Source organism: Ambystoma mexicanum, chromosome 2p (genome assembly GCF_040938575.1).
Source record: "Ambystoma mexicanum isolate Mex_15411 chromosome 2p, UKY_AmexF1_1, whole genome shotgun sequence".
NCBI lineage: Eukaryota > Metazoa > Chordata > Amphibia > Caudata > Ambystomatidae > Ambystoma > Ambystoma mexicanum.
Genome location: NC_090923.1, coordinates 1,453,625,143 through 1,453,643,546, shown reverse-complemented (window position 1 = coordinate 1,453,643,546; position 18,404 = coordinate 1,453,625,143). Strand labels below are relative to the sequence as shown.

At 45.7% G+C, this 18,404-nt stretch overlaps 1 protein-coding gene across 2 annotated transcripts in view; it reads left to right on the top strand.

Annotated features, from left to right (window-relative positions):
• Positions 1 to 18,404, top strand: part of SEPTIN12 (septin 12) — a 552,608-nt gene that overhangs the window by 272,217 nt on the left and 261,987 nt on the right. For both annotated transcript variants that reach the window (XM_069646026.1, XM_069646027.1), the window contains one exon: positions 8,530 to 8,712. In XM_069646026.1, the coding sequence (XP_069502127.1) occupies positions 8,530 to 8,712 (183 nt within the window). The remainder of the gene's footprint in view (positions 1 to 8,529; positions 8,713 to 18,404) is intronic.

Genomic DNA, 18,404 nt, shown 5'->3' with positions numbered 1-18,404 from the left:
CTTCTGTTTGGAGTGAGCAGGGTAGGGCCTGGGCGGGCAAGGCCCACCCAAAATCTGTAGATGCCCATTTTGCAGCACTGTGTGGGCCTTTACAGGTGTGTATGCCTGTCAAACAGTGCCACGATGCCTTAGGGCTGTTTGTGCGCTTTATAAATGCAAGTAAATAAATAAAAATACTGTGGTGGGCCAAACTACATTAGCTTAAGGTCGCATTTGTTAGACAATCCTGGCTAGTGCTTTGGTCCAGCATGATCTCACGTTAATCCGCCTGTGTTGTGGCTTTAGTCTATAGCGAGTGGTGGAGTGGGGGTCATACAATTAGGGTGTTAATAAGAGCTCACTATAGGCACGTACACCCCCTTCCTTCAGTACAGTCAATGCCCCGAACATCTGACTGCCCACCAACCCGGGCCTGTATCCCATTGTTAGGTTAAAATAAGCGAGTTGTTTTGCTCTCAGGTTTCCTAGTGCAGTAGAGCTTCTTGTCCTCCACCCACTCCACCGGTCTAGTTCTTTCAGTTCCCTCCCCCTGCACTGTCTTGTGCCTCATCCTACGTCCAGCTCTTCATTCGCACAGCCCCTCTCTATTCTTTTGGGGTCACGGGTTAAGAATGACGTCTGCTCACTGGCTGCCGCTAGGCCCCACATCAAATGGGAGGGAGCTGCTGACAAGTGGGCCTGCTTCCTGGTGTGCAGAGGCAGCTGTCCGCCTGACTGACCTGAGAGGTTGAGTGCTTTGACTCTCAGCCCTAAAGGCCAGGATCCTGAAGTGTAGTGAGTAATTACGGCCAGTGAGAGGGCCTCCCTCAGTCTCCAGAAAGGCATGGCACACACATGCAGTGCGGTAAGAACAAGGGCAGGTGTAGTTAGGCCTCGCGGTATTGCACTACAGCTTGTGAATTAAGGCCAGGCTGTCAGGGCTGTGAACAAGGAAGACACAGGCTGGTGCGAGACCCCAAATACACCAGCGCATACACCCACGCACAGATCGCTCAATAAAAAAAGACATCTGTAGCTTTCACCAGCAAGTGTCCTGTCTGTGCTGTGGACACTGGCGGCGTTATCCTACTGTAGCAGTGCTATGCTAAATCAAACCAGCAGCATCTACTTCACAAACAGTCCTAAACTTCTTCTCCGTGAGCCTCCGAGAATATCCATACTTATTTGCAATTGGCCTGCAACCAAGAGCGTGCCCTCTGGTGTAACGCGTAGGCACTTGGCAGCCGATTGGCAAATAGTCTGTGGGGAGCAAATTGGAAGTTGATCAACAACAGGATGGGAGATTTGTCCTGCGATTGTATACTCTATTGACGGTTCATACTAGAGTATCTTCGAAATGCTGTTGTGAAAATGAAATTCATAATAATTTGCTCCTATATCTTGAAGATGCTTCAAGCATCTTTAGATTTGATGCAGTTCAAATCGTTTCTCGAATGCTCTAGGTGGGCTGGGCTGTTGTAAATCTAAAATGCTCACGGGCACTTGCTAATATGATTCATGTCCCTTGATCAGTTTCGTTTGGATTGTTCTGCCATCATAGACTTTAATATACCCTATAGAAAGCAGATATTGTTGTTTACTATCCCTAATCCTTATTGAGTTTTTAGGCTTATTTTGTATTATTCTGGTGGGGCATAAGTTCAGATATTCAGTGACAAGTCTTTAGATCAGTGCATTTTCTTCAGTAGATGTCTTAACTTTCAGTGGGCAACATGGGGCAATTCAAAGTATCCAAAGAAATGAAGCAAAACAAAATATTCCCAATAGAGGGAAAGAAGTAGAAAAGGCAAAGAAAGAGGGGAATGAACAGGGGGATCGCAGCAGCATTAAAAAAAAGCAAAAGCAAAAAATAAATGCACTGATAAAAGTCCACCCACAAAAGAGCACATATGAAAAGGCATGGAGTCCCCGCATTCTTTTTGGAATTCCCTTTGTGTGGTTCTTGTGTTCTTTATCTCTTGATTGTTTTGAACTCAGTAGTTTGATGTTTGAAACCTTGATTATCTTTTGCAAGCCTAGACCTTGAACCTGGCAGGACGCCAAAATGCACGGCATGTGGCACGTTTCAGAGCCTTAGCACACCTCCCGATGAATGGCTGAGACTCGGGGGGAGGGGCGCTTCTACAATAATGTTTCCGCTTGCGCGAAAGCAACTGCAAGCAAGCTCATAGATCTGCTTACTCCTATTCACAAAGGGGCATCTGAATGGGTGCATCATATTAGCGCATTCAGGTGCCCATTTTTCCACCGCGTGTGCAGCAGCTTAAATCTGCGCAGGAAGGGCGCCGCCTTTATATTGTGTGCATATCCCACATTCACAAATAGGATGCGCACACAAATGCAAGAAGACGCGCTGGCGTTCCCCTCCCCTGCATCTGTTTCAAACAGGATCCGGAGTACCTTAAATGGACAGAAGGGTTATTTTTGATCTTTGCATACATTTGTCAGGGTAGCAGCAGCATATCACTGCGTCCCAAATACATGTGCTATCGCTTTGTCAGTGGTAGGAATGTACTTGCTTCCATTTTTTTAATTCTTCATGATGGGCCTATTATGGCTGCCATGAAGGGTGGTGCTGCCAGTGTGGGAGAGCTGAGGCTTTTTCATATCAGCTGGGCCACGTGAATGCTGTAAGGCACTGAATGCACTGGTGTCAAGCGCCTATATTAGTGGGCGAAGGATCTGCCCTGCGGTCTTGTCCCACCCCAAGTGCTCGGGTAACCTTTGTGAGATGAATCCTACCCCCTTTTCATAGAGTCACAATTCTTTGTGAATTAAGCCCTACATGTTTTTGAAGTGTTATCCTATTGCTATTTCTATCAGGTCAGTGACGCTCTTGCACCAGCAGGGAGCTTCTTTCCAGCAGGACCCAGGTCTATAGGACGTCCTCAGTGTTAGAAGACCACAGAAGTGCCCCTTTATTGTTATAGGATCAGAGATCCCGCTAGTATTGCCATGTTAGTACCTTAAGGGCCTGATTCACAGAGCAGTGTCCAGTGGGGGATTGCCATCATAAAACGCTTCTCTAAATTAGGCCCTAAGACTCTGGCAAGTGTGAGCTTAATTAAGAGAATGCGTCCGTGTTCTCATTGGCTGTTTCTCCTCTGAACCAAGCCTCTGGTTTCTATATGATCAACCTTCTTCCTCTCAGACCCTCAATTGTAAACGCTTTAACCAGCAGCCACTTTTAGAGAGGAAGTATAGACCACAACAGGGGAAGTGCATATTTTTTTGTTTCTAAATGATCACAACCCTCTGAACCTTCCTCTGAGCTCTGTGACACCTCCCTGGCCGTGCCATAATGTATGCTGCCAGATCCATCGCCAAGTCGGGAGACAATGGAGCCGCAACCGAATGGTAACCTCTCCCTTCCGTGCCCACTGGGTGTCAGACGGCCGGGGTTCCCGAGGGTAGGAGTGGGTGTCGTCTCAGAGCCTGTCTTTACCGAAGCTTCAGGGCTCCACTTTCACGTTGCTTCTGTCTCTGTCTGTCCCTTGTTGAGTCGTGGGCTCGTTCCCGGTCGCTTTGTGAGTGATTCTTTATGTGTGACATAACAACGCTGGGTAAAGCAATGCAAGATCAGCCAAGATCTCAGCCCGCATACCCCAAGAAGGGCGCACAAAGTATGTCCCCTTTGAGACTTCATTGGCGCCCTCTCCTGATAAAAGGAACCCGGCCCACCCAAAAGTGCGCAGAGCATTAGTGACTGCTGCAAGTTCAAACAGGCTAACAGACAGCTTCAGAAACTAGGGTAAAAACAGACATGCTCGCACAGGATTGCTAATAATGGAGTGGGTAAGATAATCGAGTAGGTTCATGTGCTTATTGCAATGTCCAATGTATGTGTGTTATTACTGTCCTCGAATTTGGCATTATCACGTTTTCACAAAATCTAAAAAATATATTTTTGATCAAAACAAAAACTCCTTTCAAGTAATATATAGAGGAACTGCTGAAAATAATGAAAAGGATAGAATACTCAAAAAGGTGAATCAAAAGTATAGACAGCACAAAGGTCTCGAATGTGGGTTCCCAGAAAAAAAAACAGTGTGATTTTAAAATACACATCCAGATGCTGAAAAACTTCTGGTTTCTGCAAAAGTGGTGCATCCATCATCCGCCTCCTTTCAAAGATTAAATCAACCAATTCACTGTGTCTTCTTAACTCCCTATGCTGTATTCTGACACATATAGCCCTGCGTTTATAATGTCTACATGAATACAAAAAGGCGTGTCATACACATTCCAGGACCTACAGAACAGTATGTGAGAGTTCTAGTTGATCACATTTTTCAGAAACAGTAGTGTGTGCATTAAGGATTGGCATTAGGTAAGGAAAGTGAATCATTTCTGCATTTCTACCTTTAGCAGGATTATGAATGTTCACATTCAGCAGTTACTTTTCAAGCATTTCACTGTTCTGCGCAAGAAGAGAAAACATGCATTTGCTTCAATTCTGCCCGGGCCAACTCTTTCTTTTATCTTTACACAGTTGATTAAACGAATACTATTTATTTGAGTAATGCTAATATGCATCATGCATAATGTTACAAAGCTGCTGGTGCTATCAAGGTACTAGTATTCACTACGATGCAGTACATTTTATTCCTTTGCTTATGGCCATACCTTCGCAAGAGTGTGAATATTTGATTCATTCACACTACAATCGTTGCAACTGGTTTCAACGCGCATACACACACCATTTAAGCATTTAATATTCTAAAGCAACACATGGACTCATGTAAACCCCCTTTGCTTTTTTGGCAGCAATTACATTTTCTTATCACAGCACACGAAAACAATTTGCATGCCCTTGTCACTGACTACGAGTAGGTACCCTTATCATGCAGTTTCCTGTGATGCAAGTCTTGAAAATACAGTTGCAAAACTCAGACGAGATTATTGTTTGGGCTCACTTTACTCTGTTCTTGGACAATGGAAGTGGGTATTTAGTTGAATTGTGTTTTCTAACTAGTTAAAAGTATTCAGTAGCCTAGAAAACTTCAACATTTCCCAGGGTCTGAGTGAGCATATGAAGAAAAGAAAGAAAAAAAAAACTAAATAAATATAGTCCCTTTCGTTGTGGCGTCCCTCACCATGGAACAGAATATATGGTGTCCAGGCCCACCCTGGCAAGAAATCCTGGCTACACCTCGGAGGAGCAGAGTGGTTATCTCTTGATGATGATATGTGCCCTGGAGATAGAGGCAGAACTGGAGTGATTGTGGACGAGTGATAGGCTTCCCTTATGTACTTTTTAAAGGGGTGCATTTTTGTCTATGTGTGAATTAGATTTGCAAAACACAAGAGTTATTAGTATCTTTATCTTCCAACTGAGGGATTACCCTACCGAAAACATGGTTAACTTTCAGCGTGAATGCAGTGTTCTCCTATTCTCACTGAGTCAAAACCCATATAGGTGTCTTCAGCGCTCTCATGAATGCTGCCGCCAATGTACTGTTACCTCCCAGATACCTTAGCATATGTTCAGTCAAACTACAGATCTGATCCACTAGTTGAGCTCACACCTAACTGGAAATATCCCGCGTTGGATATTCTCGACCTCCGTTCAAAATAAATCTCTCTATGTGATTATAAATGTCTCTAAGACGGATTGCCGTTTGGAAAGGGTGTAGGAGCCCTGGCTTCTAAAATTATTTTTAAATTAATAAAATGATGCAGGTAATTCCCCCTCTAAATGGGAAATCTGCTGATCAGATTCTCCTTTCATAAGCTCCATTCCAAAATCATAGTGTGTAGCTATGTCCTGCTGAATCAATACCATGATTTGCAGCGCTTGCCCTACCATTGGCACAGAGCAGGTTCAGAGGTCCCAGTTGGCCATTTAATAGCTGCAGTAACAGCCAAGTCTCTGTGGTGCAGGGGCTGCCTTTAAGATATGCAACCCAGTTCCAAAGCCTCCTAATTATGGGTATACCTCCTGGTGGCAGAATAATATTTAAATGTAAGCCATACCTGAGTTAGGTTATGATGGATGATGTTCTCATAATTATTACAGCCACATATATATTGACATCACAAATGTGTCCGCTCCTGTGAGCCAAGCTCAGCTGTGGAAGGTGATGTGTTTTTGGGCCAGATGGGTTGAGCCTGACAGGACAGGAACCTGAATGGCCATGCCTCTTCTTTGATCTCTTTGTGAGACCAGATAACACCCTCTGCCAGGCACAGCCGCACAGCAGGCAGCTTCCCTGGTGTCAGGCATCAAAGGAGCACACCCATACATTCAGAGTAGTCTCACACCAGGCTGCTGCATTTCTCAAGGCATTTGATTGCAGTGAGATGGAAAATGTGCCTGGTTAGAGTACTTGGGAGCAATCTGTTCAGTGGCAGGGCCTCCAGCAATTTGTTTCTCTCTGCATTTCTCTCACCTTCCTGTCTCCTCCACTTCCTCTACAGCAAAGCCCTTTGGCAGGAATGTCAGAAGGGCAAAGTTCACATCTTTCAAGAACAGTGATTGAATCGCTAATGCAGGGTAGCTTTAGTCCAATCACCTGCATCCCTTTGCCTTTAAAAGAAGGGGTCTGCCACCACTTCTTAGATTCGCTCTGCAATTGCTCCTGAGAAGAACTCACTGGACTTCCTTTGGGAAAGTTGCACTTTCCAAAGGCCTCAGCCTGAGGTCAAGAAGGAGCTGCTCAAGGCAGAAGAAATATCTGCTCCTTGTCCTCTCCCAGGACACGTTTGGGGTGAACCTTTGCTGTGGACCACAGAACCGTCCTGTCATTGAGTCCCTCTGAGTGGGCATTACCGCAGCCAGAGGACCGGACCAGCTGAATCCCCCTGTTCTGATACACTTAACTGGTCGCTCGGTGTCCACCGCGCCTTGGACAAGAGGGAAGATGCTGGTGCTGGCTTTTGTGCTCCTCCACCAATCCAAACTATTTCTTCCCCTTCAACCAGCTTGATGCTGCATCGTGCGCTAGCTGTGCCCATCACTTGCTAAGCCCGAAGCAATTGCTCTATTCTGGGACCCGACCCAAACCACTGGCGAGTCACACACTGATTATAACCAGAGGTTATAATCATGGCTCAGTGCAACTAGCCCTTGACTGGCCACTTCACTGACCTGCACATCGACGCACCCAAGATCACAACCTTTGATGACCATTGCCCACCGACTAGAACCGCTGGAGCGTCACACATCAATCTCTGCCAGGAGGTAGAAGCCAGACTTGGCCTGGCCCAACTGCAAAGAGATCATGGGACTGCCCTCACCTGCATCTCTGAGAGCCCCCCTTCGACCGCACAGAGCAGCTACATTGGCCCCTACTCGACATCCACTTGCTGCGTGGATCCACATGATCCAACATGCCTGACTGCGCCTGATCCACTAACATCTGCTTTCAACACTAGGTTCGACATGCTACAACCCACCAAGAACCAAAATCAGTTACTGTTGAACCTGAACAGTGCCCTGCCTCCACTGGGACCGTAGAGTTAGGTCACCTCAGCACCTTTTTTCACCCAAAGACAACCTTTTTTGTGGTGGGTAATTTGCCTATCACCCCTGTATTCACGCTCAGAGTGCTACTTTCTTCAGCCTGTTGCATTTTCTCTGTATTTCTACAGGGGTGGGGTTCGTACAGTGTTTTCTATTTAGTTATCTTGCAGATGGTGTGTTTTATTAAAGTATATATATATGAAATGTGCCGACAAACTCTTCAGAAAGTTCGAGGACGATGTAAAACTGTTACAAGAGCTCTCCAATTAGACCTTTTATGAAGTAATGACTGATCAATATTTCTCCTGCATCAATTCTCCTGCTCTGAGACCCTGGAGACCGTGTGTTTTTCTTGTTCTTGATTGATTTTAGTAGTGGATATGAATTATAGCTATTTTTGATATCCTTTTATCAGTTAATTTTCTTGATTTTTCCCTGTACATATGTTAAATAGGGATGTGATAATATGATTTATCATGTGTAAACAATTTATGTGTTGCTAAATATGTAAAATGATAATATATGTAAAAGTTTTTTATAACTGTGAACAAAAACCTTGATTGGACAGTTTCTTTATTTTCGGCTGTTATGCTTGGCTGTTTGATTGCTACTGAATCACATTCACACCCCTCTAAAGAGCATAGCCATCCCTCGTCCCACGCAACCACAAAAGACGAAGGAGGTATATCTCTTAACTGTGCCACTTTTACCATTAAGATTGTGTTGGCTCTTGGTTTGTAGAAATGTGAGCGCTGAGTGGGCATTTTAATCCAAACTCATTATTGTACTTCTGCAGAGCAGAATCCAATTTCTCACAATCTCGAGCTATTTAAAGTGACTTACATGAGCATTTCCACTTTCTGGTCCCCCAGTGGTGGAGGATCCTCCACCTACTGTAAGTTGTTCTTGGTTTCTCTCTGCTCACAGTATAGCACTGCAGCATTTGCTGTGTTATGGCTTTCACTGTTGTCAGTTCCCGTTTCCTGACGTGGCCCACTTGCTGCAGTTTCTTTGCGATGAGTATCTCACAAGACCTTTCTCTCTCTTCCTCTTTTCAATCTCAGAGAGTCGCTTGGAATCCCCGTGGGCTGGCATGGAGGACCGAGGGCTTCCAGCAGCAGAGCCAGGAGCTGATCGGGCCGGTGAAGGAAGGGAACCATTTGGCTATGTGGGCATTGAGGCCGTGTTGGATCAAATGAGACGTAAAGCCCTGAAAACGGGCTTCGAATTCAACATCATGGTGGTTGGTAAGTTCCCGCACATTTCTCTGCGGTCATTGCCACATTTATTCAAGCTCGAGTTTTAAACTGCAGTTTTGCACTGCCTTTAACTTCCTTCGCACTGCCACCATATCCACCACCTCTAATTCATACTATCCTTCCTAATGCCTCCCCATCATTACCTCCTGCCTTCCTTTCAACTGCCCACTGCCTGCTTCATTCCTACTGCCTCATGCATTTAACTGTCTCAGCCTTTCTTCCTGCTTCCTGACACTTCCCTCCTGTTGCCTCATATGCACCATTGCTTTGAGTATCCCCTCTATGTACATCCTGCATTTCCTATGTTTCTTAAACCTCTCCCTATGTGCCTCAATCCTATTCTTTATTGGTTATTTATTTAATTATTTAGGTGATTTCTCAAAAGCTTTAGGCTGCCCTTTGGAAATAGGAAGTTCTAGCCTCCTGTTGATAAATTGCCCTGATTTTTGTATCTGCTTTTGGGTCATTTCATCTGGAGTTTGGAGGATAAAAAAAGAGGGAGTTTTCTCCAATAGGTGGTGCTCAGTCCCTAGATGGAGATGGTAGATCTAGGTCCTGCGCCATAAGTCTGCACTCCATATGCAAGCATACCTACCTGTTTATAGCCCCCCCATCAATGGGTTACACAGTAAACCACCTCTCTCTGTGCTCCAGGTTTTGCAATATAGGCTTCTCAGTCTAGATGTTGTGTGCCTTATGTACCCTTTGGCATCAAACCTGCTACCTCCACTTGCCTTCTCAAGATTCCGTTCCCTGAATCCCTGGCCTCCCAGAGCATCTTCCACCTTTGTATCCCTGCATCCACTGCTCCCTCGAGCCTCTAATCTCTTGAACCTCCTGTCTCCTCGAGTATTCTTTCATCTTGCACACTGTAGCAACTTAAGCTCTGTACTCATGAACCACCCATCCCTTGCTCATTTAACTTTTTTGAATGGCTTGTCCCTGTGCCCCACAAATGTTGATCGCCAATCGCCCATATCTAGTCATACTGGTTTGGTGGGAGGGTTGCAGATCAGTCACGTTCGGCTCAGTTATGATGCCAGTCCCCATCAATCACATAGAGTTCTGACTTAATGTGTGAACTCTCAAAGAATCTAACAATTAAAAAAAAATACTCCATTTCAACTCGAGGGAAATGATGAAGACTACCTGGATAGACCCTTACAGTTAAGGAAAATGGAGGAGAGCATTCAGACAAAATACCACCCCTCATATTCTGGCGCACAATGCCAACAGCCCTGAATAGGCAACTCCCACACGTGCAACCAGACTTTTCCTCTCACACACAGTGTCCTCCTGATCATCTACCTTCTCATCAAGAAGCATGAGCTCCTCTCACTGTCACAGCGTAGATGGATTAGAAATGGCCCAACCAAAAGAACGATAGGCAAAACCAAAATTTCAGGGTGAGAGGTCACACCACTCTGGCATTTAAACATATATAACTGTCAATGGAAATACATGTTTTCACATAAATGTGTTTTAATATCTTCTGGTAAGAACTGGTGGGGATAGAGCACCCAGGGGTATTAGAGAAAACAATACAAATAGATATGATCCAGTAGACAAGAATGGATCTCAATGAAAGAACAACAACAGCAAACTGCTACTCTTGGTCAATCATATCAATTTTGCAGTTACAAGAAAGAACATAAACCCAAATTCATGAACATATATACAAAAAGTCACAAAAACAACAATGCTCAAACTGTGCACTGTTCAGGTGGTATTTATCGTCGACACAACAGTGTTTCGGCCTAAAGGAGCTGTAAAGTGCAGCTTAGTGGGCAGGCCTTCATCAGGACGTGTGATGGACGGCATTAAATGCGCCGTGGAAGGAAACAAATGTGTACCTCAAACGGTAAGAAATGTCTTCTAAGTTGATAATAGTGGAGACATTCCCTGCAGAAGGAATCTGCTGACCCAGATTGTCCAAAAGTGACAATGCTTCTGTCAAACGAAGCGTTTGTCTGGGCTGTGCGGCTCAGCGTCTACTCAGTACGCAGAGAAAGCCGTGAAAGTGACTGTCAATGGAAATACATTTTTTCACATGAATGTGTTTTAATATCATCTGGATAGAACTGGTGGAGATAGAGCACCCAGGGGAGAAAGCCGTGAAAGTGACTTTCACGGCTTTCTCTGCGTACTGAGCAGACGCTGTGCTGCACAGCCCAGACAAATGCTTTGTTTGACAGAAGCATTGTTACTTTTGGACAATCTGGGTCAGCAGATTCCTTCTGCAGGGAGTGTCTCCACTATTATCAACTTACAAGACATTTCTTACCGTTTGAGGTACACATTTGTTTCCTTCCACGGCGCATTTAATGCCGTCCAGACATCTATACTTATGATGGATTTTCTCGCTTACCCTTGCACTGGATAAGTCTTTCATAGAGATCCCGGGACCACCATTCTTCCATCACACGCCCTGATGAAGGCCTGCCCACTAAGCTGCACTTTACAGCTCCTTTAGGCCGAAACACCGTTGTGTCGACGATAAATACCACCTGAACAGTGCACAGTTGAAGCACTGTTGTTTTTGTGACTTTTTGTATATATGTTCATGAATTTGGGTTTATGTTCTTTCTTGTAACTGCACAATTGATATGATTGACCAAGAGTAGCAGTTTGCTGTTGTTGTTTTTTCATTGAGATCCATTCTTGTCTACTGGATCATACCTATTTGTATTGTTTTCTCTAATACCTCTGGGTGCTCTATCCCCACCAGTTCTTTCCAGATGATATTAAAACACATGTATGTGAAAAAATGTATTTCCATTGACAGTTATATATGTTTGAATGCCAGAGTGGTGTGATCTCTCACCCTGAAATTTTGGTTTTGTCTATCTAAGTATACCTACCTGGGTTTTTCAGGGCTTTGCCAGGTGCCCTAATATTTAAACTAACCCAACCAAAAGAAAAACATTTTCATTTTGCCTAACCATCCTCACCCTGCCCCAGCCAGTCTTCTCAATAGAATCTGTGATGTGTTCAGGTGTCCTCTTCTGAGAAATTGTATTGTATTGTATTTGGTTATTTATATAGCGCTCTATCCTCACTTGTGTGTCCTCGATGCGCTTTTTTCTCGGTTGGAATGCCCTTGGTGACTTTAGTCGATGTGGTAGGAAATTCTAGAGAGTTTAGCTTAGATGATGCATGGGTGCATGTTGCCGTTCTAAGACTTGGGTGGCTGGCAAGGCTCGACCAAGCAGCCCCAAGAAAATTCAGACACGTGGGTGGGTGCTGTTGAGGGTTTGAGATAGATTGCTATTGTTGAGAGAGTCTATGTGAGGCCAGCTATACCAGATTCCTTTCGGGTGGTAGTCACTGTATGCTAGTGGCAGAGGTGTTGAGGTACGTCAGGTGTTTCAGTCTGGATGGCTATGTGTGATGTTAGACCGGATGAGCATAGCCATAGCAGTATTCCATCGTGCATGGATGCTTGGCCGTGCCTGCGGCCTGTGTCCACACTAGTGGAGTGAGATATACGTACCATAAGCTGTGACATTGTTCACCCGGGGCGTTGTTTGTCCAGGTCTAGAATTGAGAGTCCTATACCAATGAGCGTAGGTTTCACAATATAGGTTTCAGCATATATTAAGCTAAGATGGAGGCTATGCCTAGATTTGAGAATCCTGTATGGCTGGAGAGAGGCCTAGGTTTCACAATGTATTAGGTTTCTGCATATAGTAAACACAGATGGCGGCTACATCTAGATTTGAGAATCCTGTATAGTGGGAGAGAGGCCTAGGTTTCACCATTCAGTAGGTTTCAGCATATAGTAAACAAAGATGGGGCTATACCTAGATTTGAGAATCCTGTATAGTGGGAAAGAGGCCTAGGTGTCACAATGCAGTAGTTTTCATCCTATAGTAAACATAGATGGAGGCTACACCTATATTTGAGAATCCTGTATAGTGGGAGAGAGGTCTACGTTTCAAATGCAGTAGGCTTCGTCATATAATAAACAAAGAAGGAGGCTAAACCTAGAATCAACAATCCTGTATCGTGGGAGAGAGGCCTAGGGTTTACAACGCCGTAGGTCACAGCATATCGTACAGAGGGTTTCAGTAATATAACAGTCATCAATGGTTTGTTATACCTAGATTTGGGAGTACATTTGTAGTGGGATATTGCTAGTATTGAGAATTCCCTGGGTGAGCGAGGCAGGTTAACAATCATAGTGATTCATTTGTGATGGGCTAATTATCTCAATGTTCGTGGTCTCTCATATGGACCGGCGGGCTGGGGGTGTGGAAAGTTGCGGGTGTGCCACAGCGAGAACTGATGGCTTACCTGGAGTGCTTGTCGGTTGGGAGTGTTGTTGTGGGTGGGTTGAAAGTGGGTCAGGTGTGCCACAACGAAAGCTGCTGGCTTACCTGGGGTACTTGTTGGCTTGCACTGTTGGTGAGGGTGGTGTGATAATGATATGATATATGCGCGCTTAATACCCAGAAGTTTCTAAGCGTGGACCCGGGGATCGAACCTGTGTTGTTCTGTGTCCTCTTGCTTCCAAGGCAAGCATGGTGCCGCTGAGCTATCCTCCCGAGACCAGGTGAAACTGCTGTGAGAAGCTATTAAGGGACCTGTCAGCAATACTCAGCTTCAAAACAATGGGACCGGAGATCCTATAAACCAGCAGCAGCCCCAGTGATACCTCCCTATGTGGCAGAGACACAGCTGCAGGAAGAGCCTGGAAGAGTAAGCAGGAGAGGGCTGAGTGCAAGAACGAGAAAACATGCTTCATTCTAAAGATCGCTTGATAAACAGGCTAAGAGAATGAGTTTATCCAGCTGTTGGGTTGGGTCCCCAAGACACACATCTGGCTCTCATCATCCAATATTGGGTCTGTTGGGCCGAATTGAAACATTCACTGCACAATAATGCTTCAAAGACAGAGGGGGTGTGGTGGTGACCCAAAGAGCAGTGTATGGTGAGGGAGAGAGAGGGGGCAGAGGGAGACAGGAAGCGTCCAATTGAGAGAGAGAACAGAGAGCCAAAAAGATGGCATGAGAAAAGAGCAGGGGAGAGTGGCAATGTGAGAAATTAATTGCCACAACAGGAATGGTGAATGACTAGAGGTTTAACACACTATATAGTACGTTCCTACAATACTCTGTCAAGTATTTGGAAAGAGACGAAGAGCAACATCCTCATTGAAGTACTCTTGGCACTACTTTAGTGGGTAGAGTTCAAGACTTTAACTTCTTTAGGGGTACTTTTTTTAGGAAGCAGATATCAACGACATTGAAATGCATTTGAGAGTTCAATTATTTAAGGCCAAGAAAAAGGGATTCATACAAATATTGGACGTGTTTTAACTAGCTATCACTACACTAGAAAGAGTGAAATGCGAGAAATCGGGATAAAACGAACTTTAAGTGGTTCATAAGAATTGGATATTAAAAAAGTGCAATAAATAATACAAAATAAAAATCTGATCCCACAATTGTTTCTTTCAGTAAGAACAACGAAAAGCTAAACGGAGGAAATGACATCAAGATTGTTTGTAAACAGCCTAACGGTCTACCAGATTGCAGGCTTCCCAAGCCGGTCTTAAGGAGAGGCAAAAGGTACCCAGCAGGCAGCAGCAGGGTGAATGCAAAACAAGTACATTTCTGGGGTTCACAGTTCTCTGCATCATGGCGTTCACTCCCTTCGGTCTTGCAGTGATGAAGAACAAAATGCCCTTCACGTTCATATGCGAGAAAAACAATTGCACAATTAAGCTCTGTGGAATTTGTTTCCTATAAAATGGACAGGTTACGACTGAATTCTGCAGTCCCTGCTCCTAAGTGGATAGTTACAAAACTTAGACAAGTTCTTAGAACTCTGCTGTTAGAAGAAATTCACTATGCAACACGTGTCTACCTGCCACGCTTTTAGTGCTGTTTTCCCACCTCGGCTGCGATTCAGTTAAAGCATGAGTCTCCCATCCTTGCTGACCTGTCCCGCGGAGCGCTCTCCTTGTCCTGCTGAATCATAATATCCCAAAAGACAGGACTCACATCTGGTAGCCTCTATAAAGAGAGCTCTTAGAGAATTGGGCTCATTACAATGAGACATAGGTCTCAACCACATGCCCCTCTATTCTTAGGCACAGAAGTCAGGATGCTATGTCTTCTAACCCGGGAAACACATTTTCAGCCAACAATGTAGTGCTTCGCTGTGGAGGCAGGCATGATTTCTCAAAGACATCTTCATAGGATGTTCTGAGGTGCTGCAACACATACATCAAGTAGCGGAATTGTCTTATGCATGCTCTGGCTATTTTTCTTTCCTCAATGGCTATGATGCACATGGACAAGTCTGTGGGTTTTGCCAGTATTCATTTCCACTTAATACGCGACTGGGAGAATGCACTTGCGATGACAGAGTGCCTTTGTCTGATTCCATTGCTATTAACATGAAAAGCATGTTCCTTCTTCCTGTGTCCTTTTCCTTCCCACAAGTGTCCCGCTCATACTTCCTTCTCCCACTCCACATTGGGTTTTATGTTTCATGGTCGACTGTTTTACTCGTGTGCACTTTACTCGTGGCTATTTCTCAATGTGCATTTGGTCTATTTTTTTTTTTATAATTGGGGATCTCCCTAATCCCTCCTTCAACTCAAACCCCGCCCACTCACTCACCACCGCCACACAAACATTTACCCCCAAAAAATAGATAAAAGCATATTGAGGAAAAGTGCACGAATAAAGTGCACACATTAAAACATACTTGACAATAACACGTGTTTCGTGCGCATCACCCCTTCCCCAATGCCCACCAGTCAATCCTTTTCACTCATTGTTGAAGGCGGGTTTCACACCCATACGTTTGTCTGCCACTGTGCAAGCCTCAATCCCTTGCTCTCCTGTACACACCTAATTTACAAATAGTTTTGCATCCTGCAAATGCACTTTGCACCAAAAAAGAGCAGTCTGCTCGGCGCAAATCAATATCCACCGATTCACAGATCAGACTTTGCACCGGTCCATCGCACAATGTGCAGGGCTTGCGCGCCTTGAGCGAAGGGCGGGGCAGCGCAAAAAAGAAGAAGGAGACGGAATATGCAAACATCCTAATTAAAATAGGGAAGTGCAAACAGACTTGTATTCAAAGATTCAGTTGTGCATCCACACCAACTGTAAAGGACTCAAATTTTACTGCCACCTGTGACCAGCCGCAAAGTAGTAGTGTGCCATGCAATCCCAAGTATAAAAAGCGCCATGGAATCCTAGAGAAACATTGCAGCCATGCCTGTTTCTGCATTACTCACATTCATACTACTTCAAGGAAGGAGGAGGAGAAGGATGAAAAGGGCCAGAATCTTCCATACATGCACAACACATTTTTCAGAATGACCTGGTGTCCCAAACCATGTGCATTGCCAGCCCTTACCCTGGGACCCCTGCCAGAGCCCAGGACCTGCCTGGGCCACCGCTTCTGGCCTCAATTTAGCCTTGGTCTGGGCTCAGGGCCATTGAACGATGCCTGCACTGGGGGCACAGGGTGGTTGGCTTTCTGCCTTCCTGGTGCAAACAGACCGGTGCAGGGGAGGCATCTGCCAACTGTGCCACGCAGGCGCTACCTGAGGTGGACGCTTCCCATCCACCATTGTGCCCCCATGGAGTGGGGCCAAAGGAGACAGGCCAGAAACAAATGTATGAGTCAGCCAGGCCACTCGCAATTCAGGCCATCAGGTTGAAACACCCCGGCCAGATGCAGCCATGAGGTTGTGCCTATCTTGAGGCCCCCATTCAGGGTCCAGGACTTCATCTGCACCCTCCACGGCCTGGGGCCAAGAGTTAAGCCGCCATCTGCAAACCAAGGCCCAGGCTCTCTTCCCTGCCTCCAACAGTCTGGGTGGAGCCACTCTGCCTGCCACCAAATGGCCCATCTGGACTGCTTGGCTGACCGGAATGGGAGAAGAGCACTCCCCGCCCAGCACGCACCCCCGCAGGTGCACCCAGGGTGGGAGTTTCACATGCAGCCCACGGCGCAGCGAGGAGGGCGTAGAACTTTGCGTCAGAGCCTCCTCCACAGCTTTCAGTGAGAACAATGGACAGGTATGGGCCGATACTCCAGCACCATACATTTTCAGGGCTTAATGATTTGGCAGGTCAATTGTTACACACTCCTTGGTGGATTCAGAGTTGCATGGCCTCCGTCCTGCTGTCTATGTTAACTGATGACATTTTCTATGGTCTGATGAGTGTCAGAATTTGGTGCCTCAACCCAGTGTTTGCTTCAACCCATAGCTCTAGTTCAGCTTACTAGATGTGGCCCACTAGTCACTTGCATTAGATGCCGGGGTCCACACCCGCAAGGCGGAATGCTCACCTATTGGAAGTTTGTGGATGGTCATTTCGGCACAACTATCTCTCATTCGCTTGAGCAGATAGAATCGAGGTTTCTGAACAACATCTATCCTGAGAGGGATTTGTAAGTGAACCAGCTACTAGATGGTTCAGTTAGTCTTCTGCCCCTACAAACAGGTTGGACGACCGATTTGCACATCAGGACCGCTACAGACATCCACCGGACTTTCCTCTGGATTTGCACTGCTCAGGCATGGTTCTCCATATTTCGAGTCATACCATACATGGTCATGCTCCATCTCCCCAACACAGCGGCTGTGTCAGTCTGGTGGTGCACTTGCCACAACGCCACAACGAGATTACACCAAAGCCCGCATGTGCCAGCCCTCGCCTTCATTGCGCCACGGTGTCTTATTCGGTGAAGGCACCCACTCATACACGTGTCCCAATAATAATGCAAAATAAGAAAACACACCCCCGTCAGGGAATGAGACCACGAGATAGGTTGCACAGATAACAAAGTTTATATCATATGAAGAATGCCAGCAAAAGCAAAAATCTCTGCTGCCTGAGAGAGCTCTGCCAGAAATTACACGAGCAGCACATTAAAAAGGGACTAAGCGTCATCAGTGATGTAATGCATAGGGTACATATCCGACAGGGTTGATTGGCTGGAGACATATACTAAGCCCTGCTCCATAAGTGATGCCAGGACATCATTAGCTGTGGCTTCCCAGTCGATCTTGGTGCAGGTGGGTCAGCTGGGCTAATTTCTGCAGTGAAGGTCAGGACGAACAGGCGACACATTACTAACTGTCTAAGCTAAACAACAGGAACTGATAATGCAAGAATAATGGCAGACACCTGATCATTGCATCAATGGAGGTTCTTAGAGAAAAGGGAATAATATATTGGCATGCCGACCTCCACATTCAGGGCTTCTTTGATACTGCAGATTGCGCTCCCAGGTGCCTCTCAAAGGGGTTTGGTCTACTGTCTACGTTCCCTGGTGCCCCATGATACAAAGAGAAGTGTGTTGCTTTTGGGAGAATATACTGCTGCACAGGATTAGATCTGGGGTCGGTGTTCTGGAGTCGTGAAGGCGAGGGGGTCAGATGTGTATCAGCACGAGAGGTGTTGGGGGGGTCAAAGCTGGTAGTCCCTGGTCTGGAGGCGTGGGGGTTGAGAGGACACAGAGAGTTTAGTCGAGATGGATGGGCACTTGTGCTGGGGCCTGTCTCTGTCTCACGCTCTTAGGAAAGCACATTCTTCGGGAAAGATACTAAACATTTGCAACATTAAATTGGCTGGACTTCCGTGAGAACAAGGCTCGCACAGATTTTACAGAGAGATGGTTTTCGGGCCTAGTAAAAGATG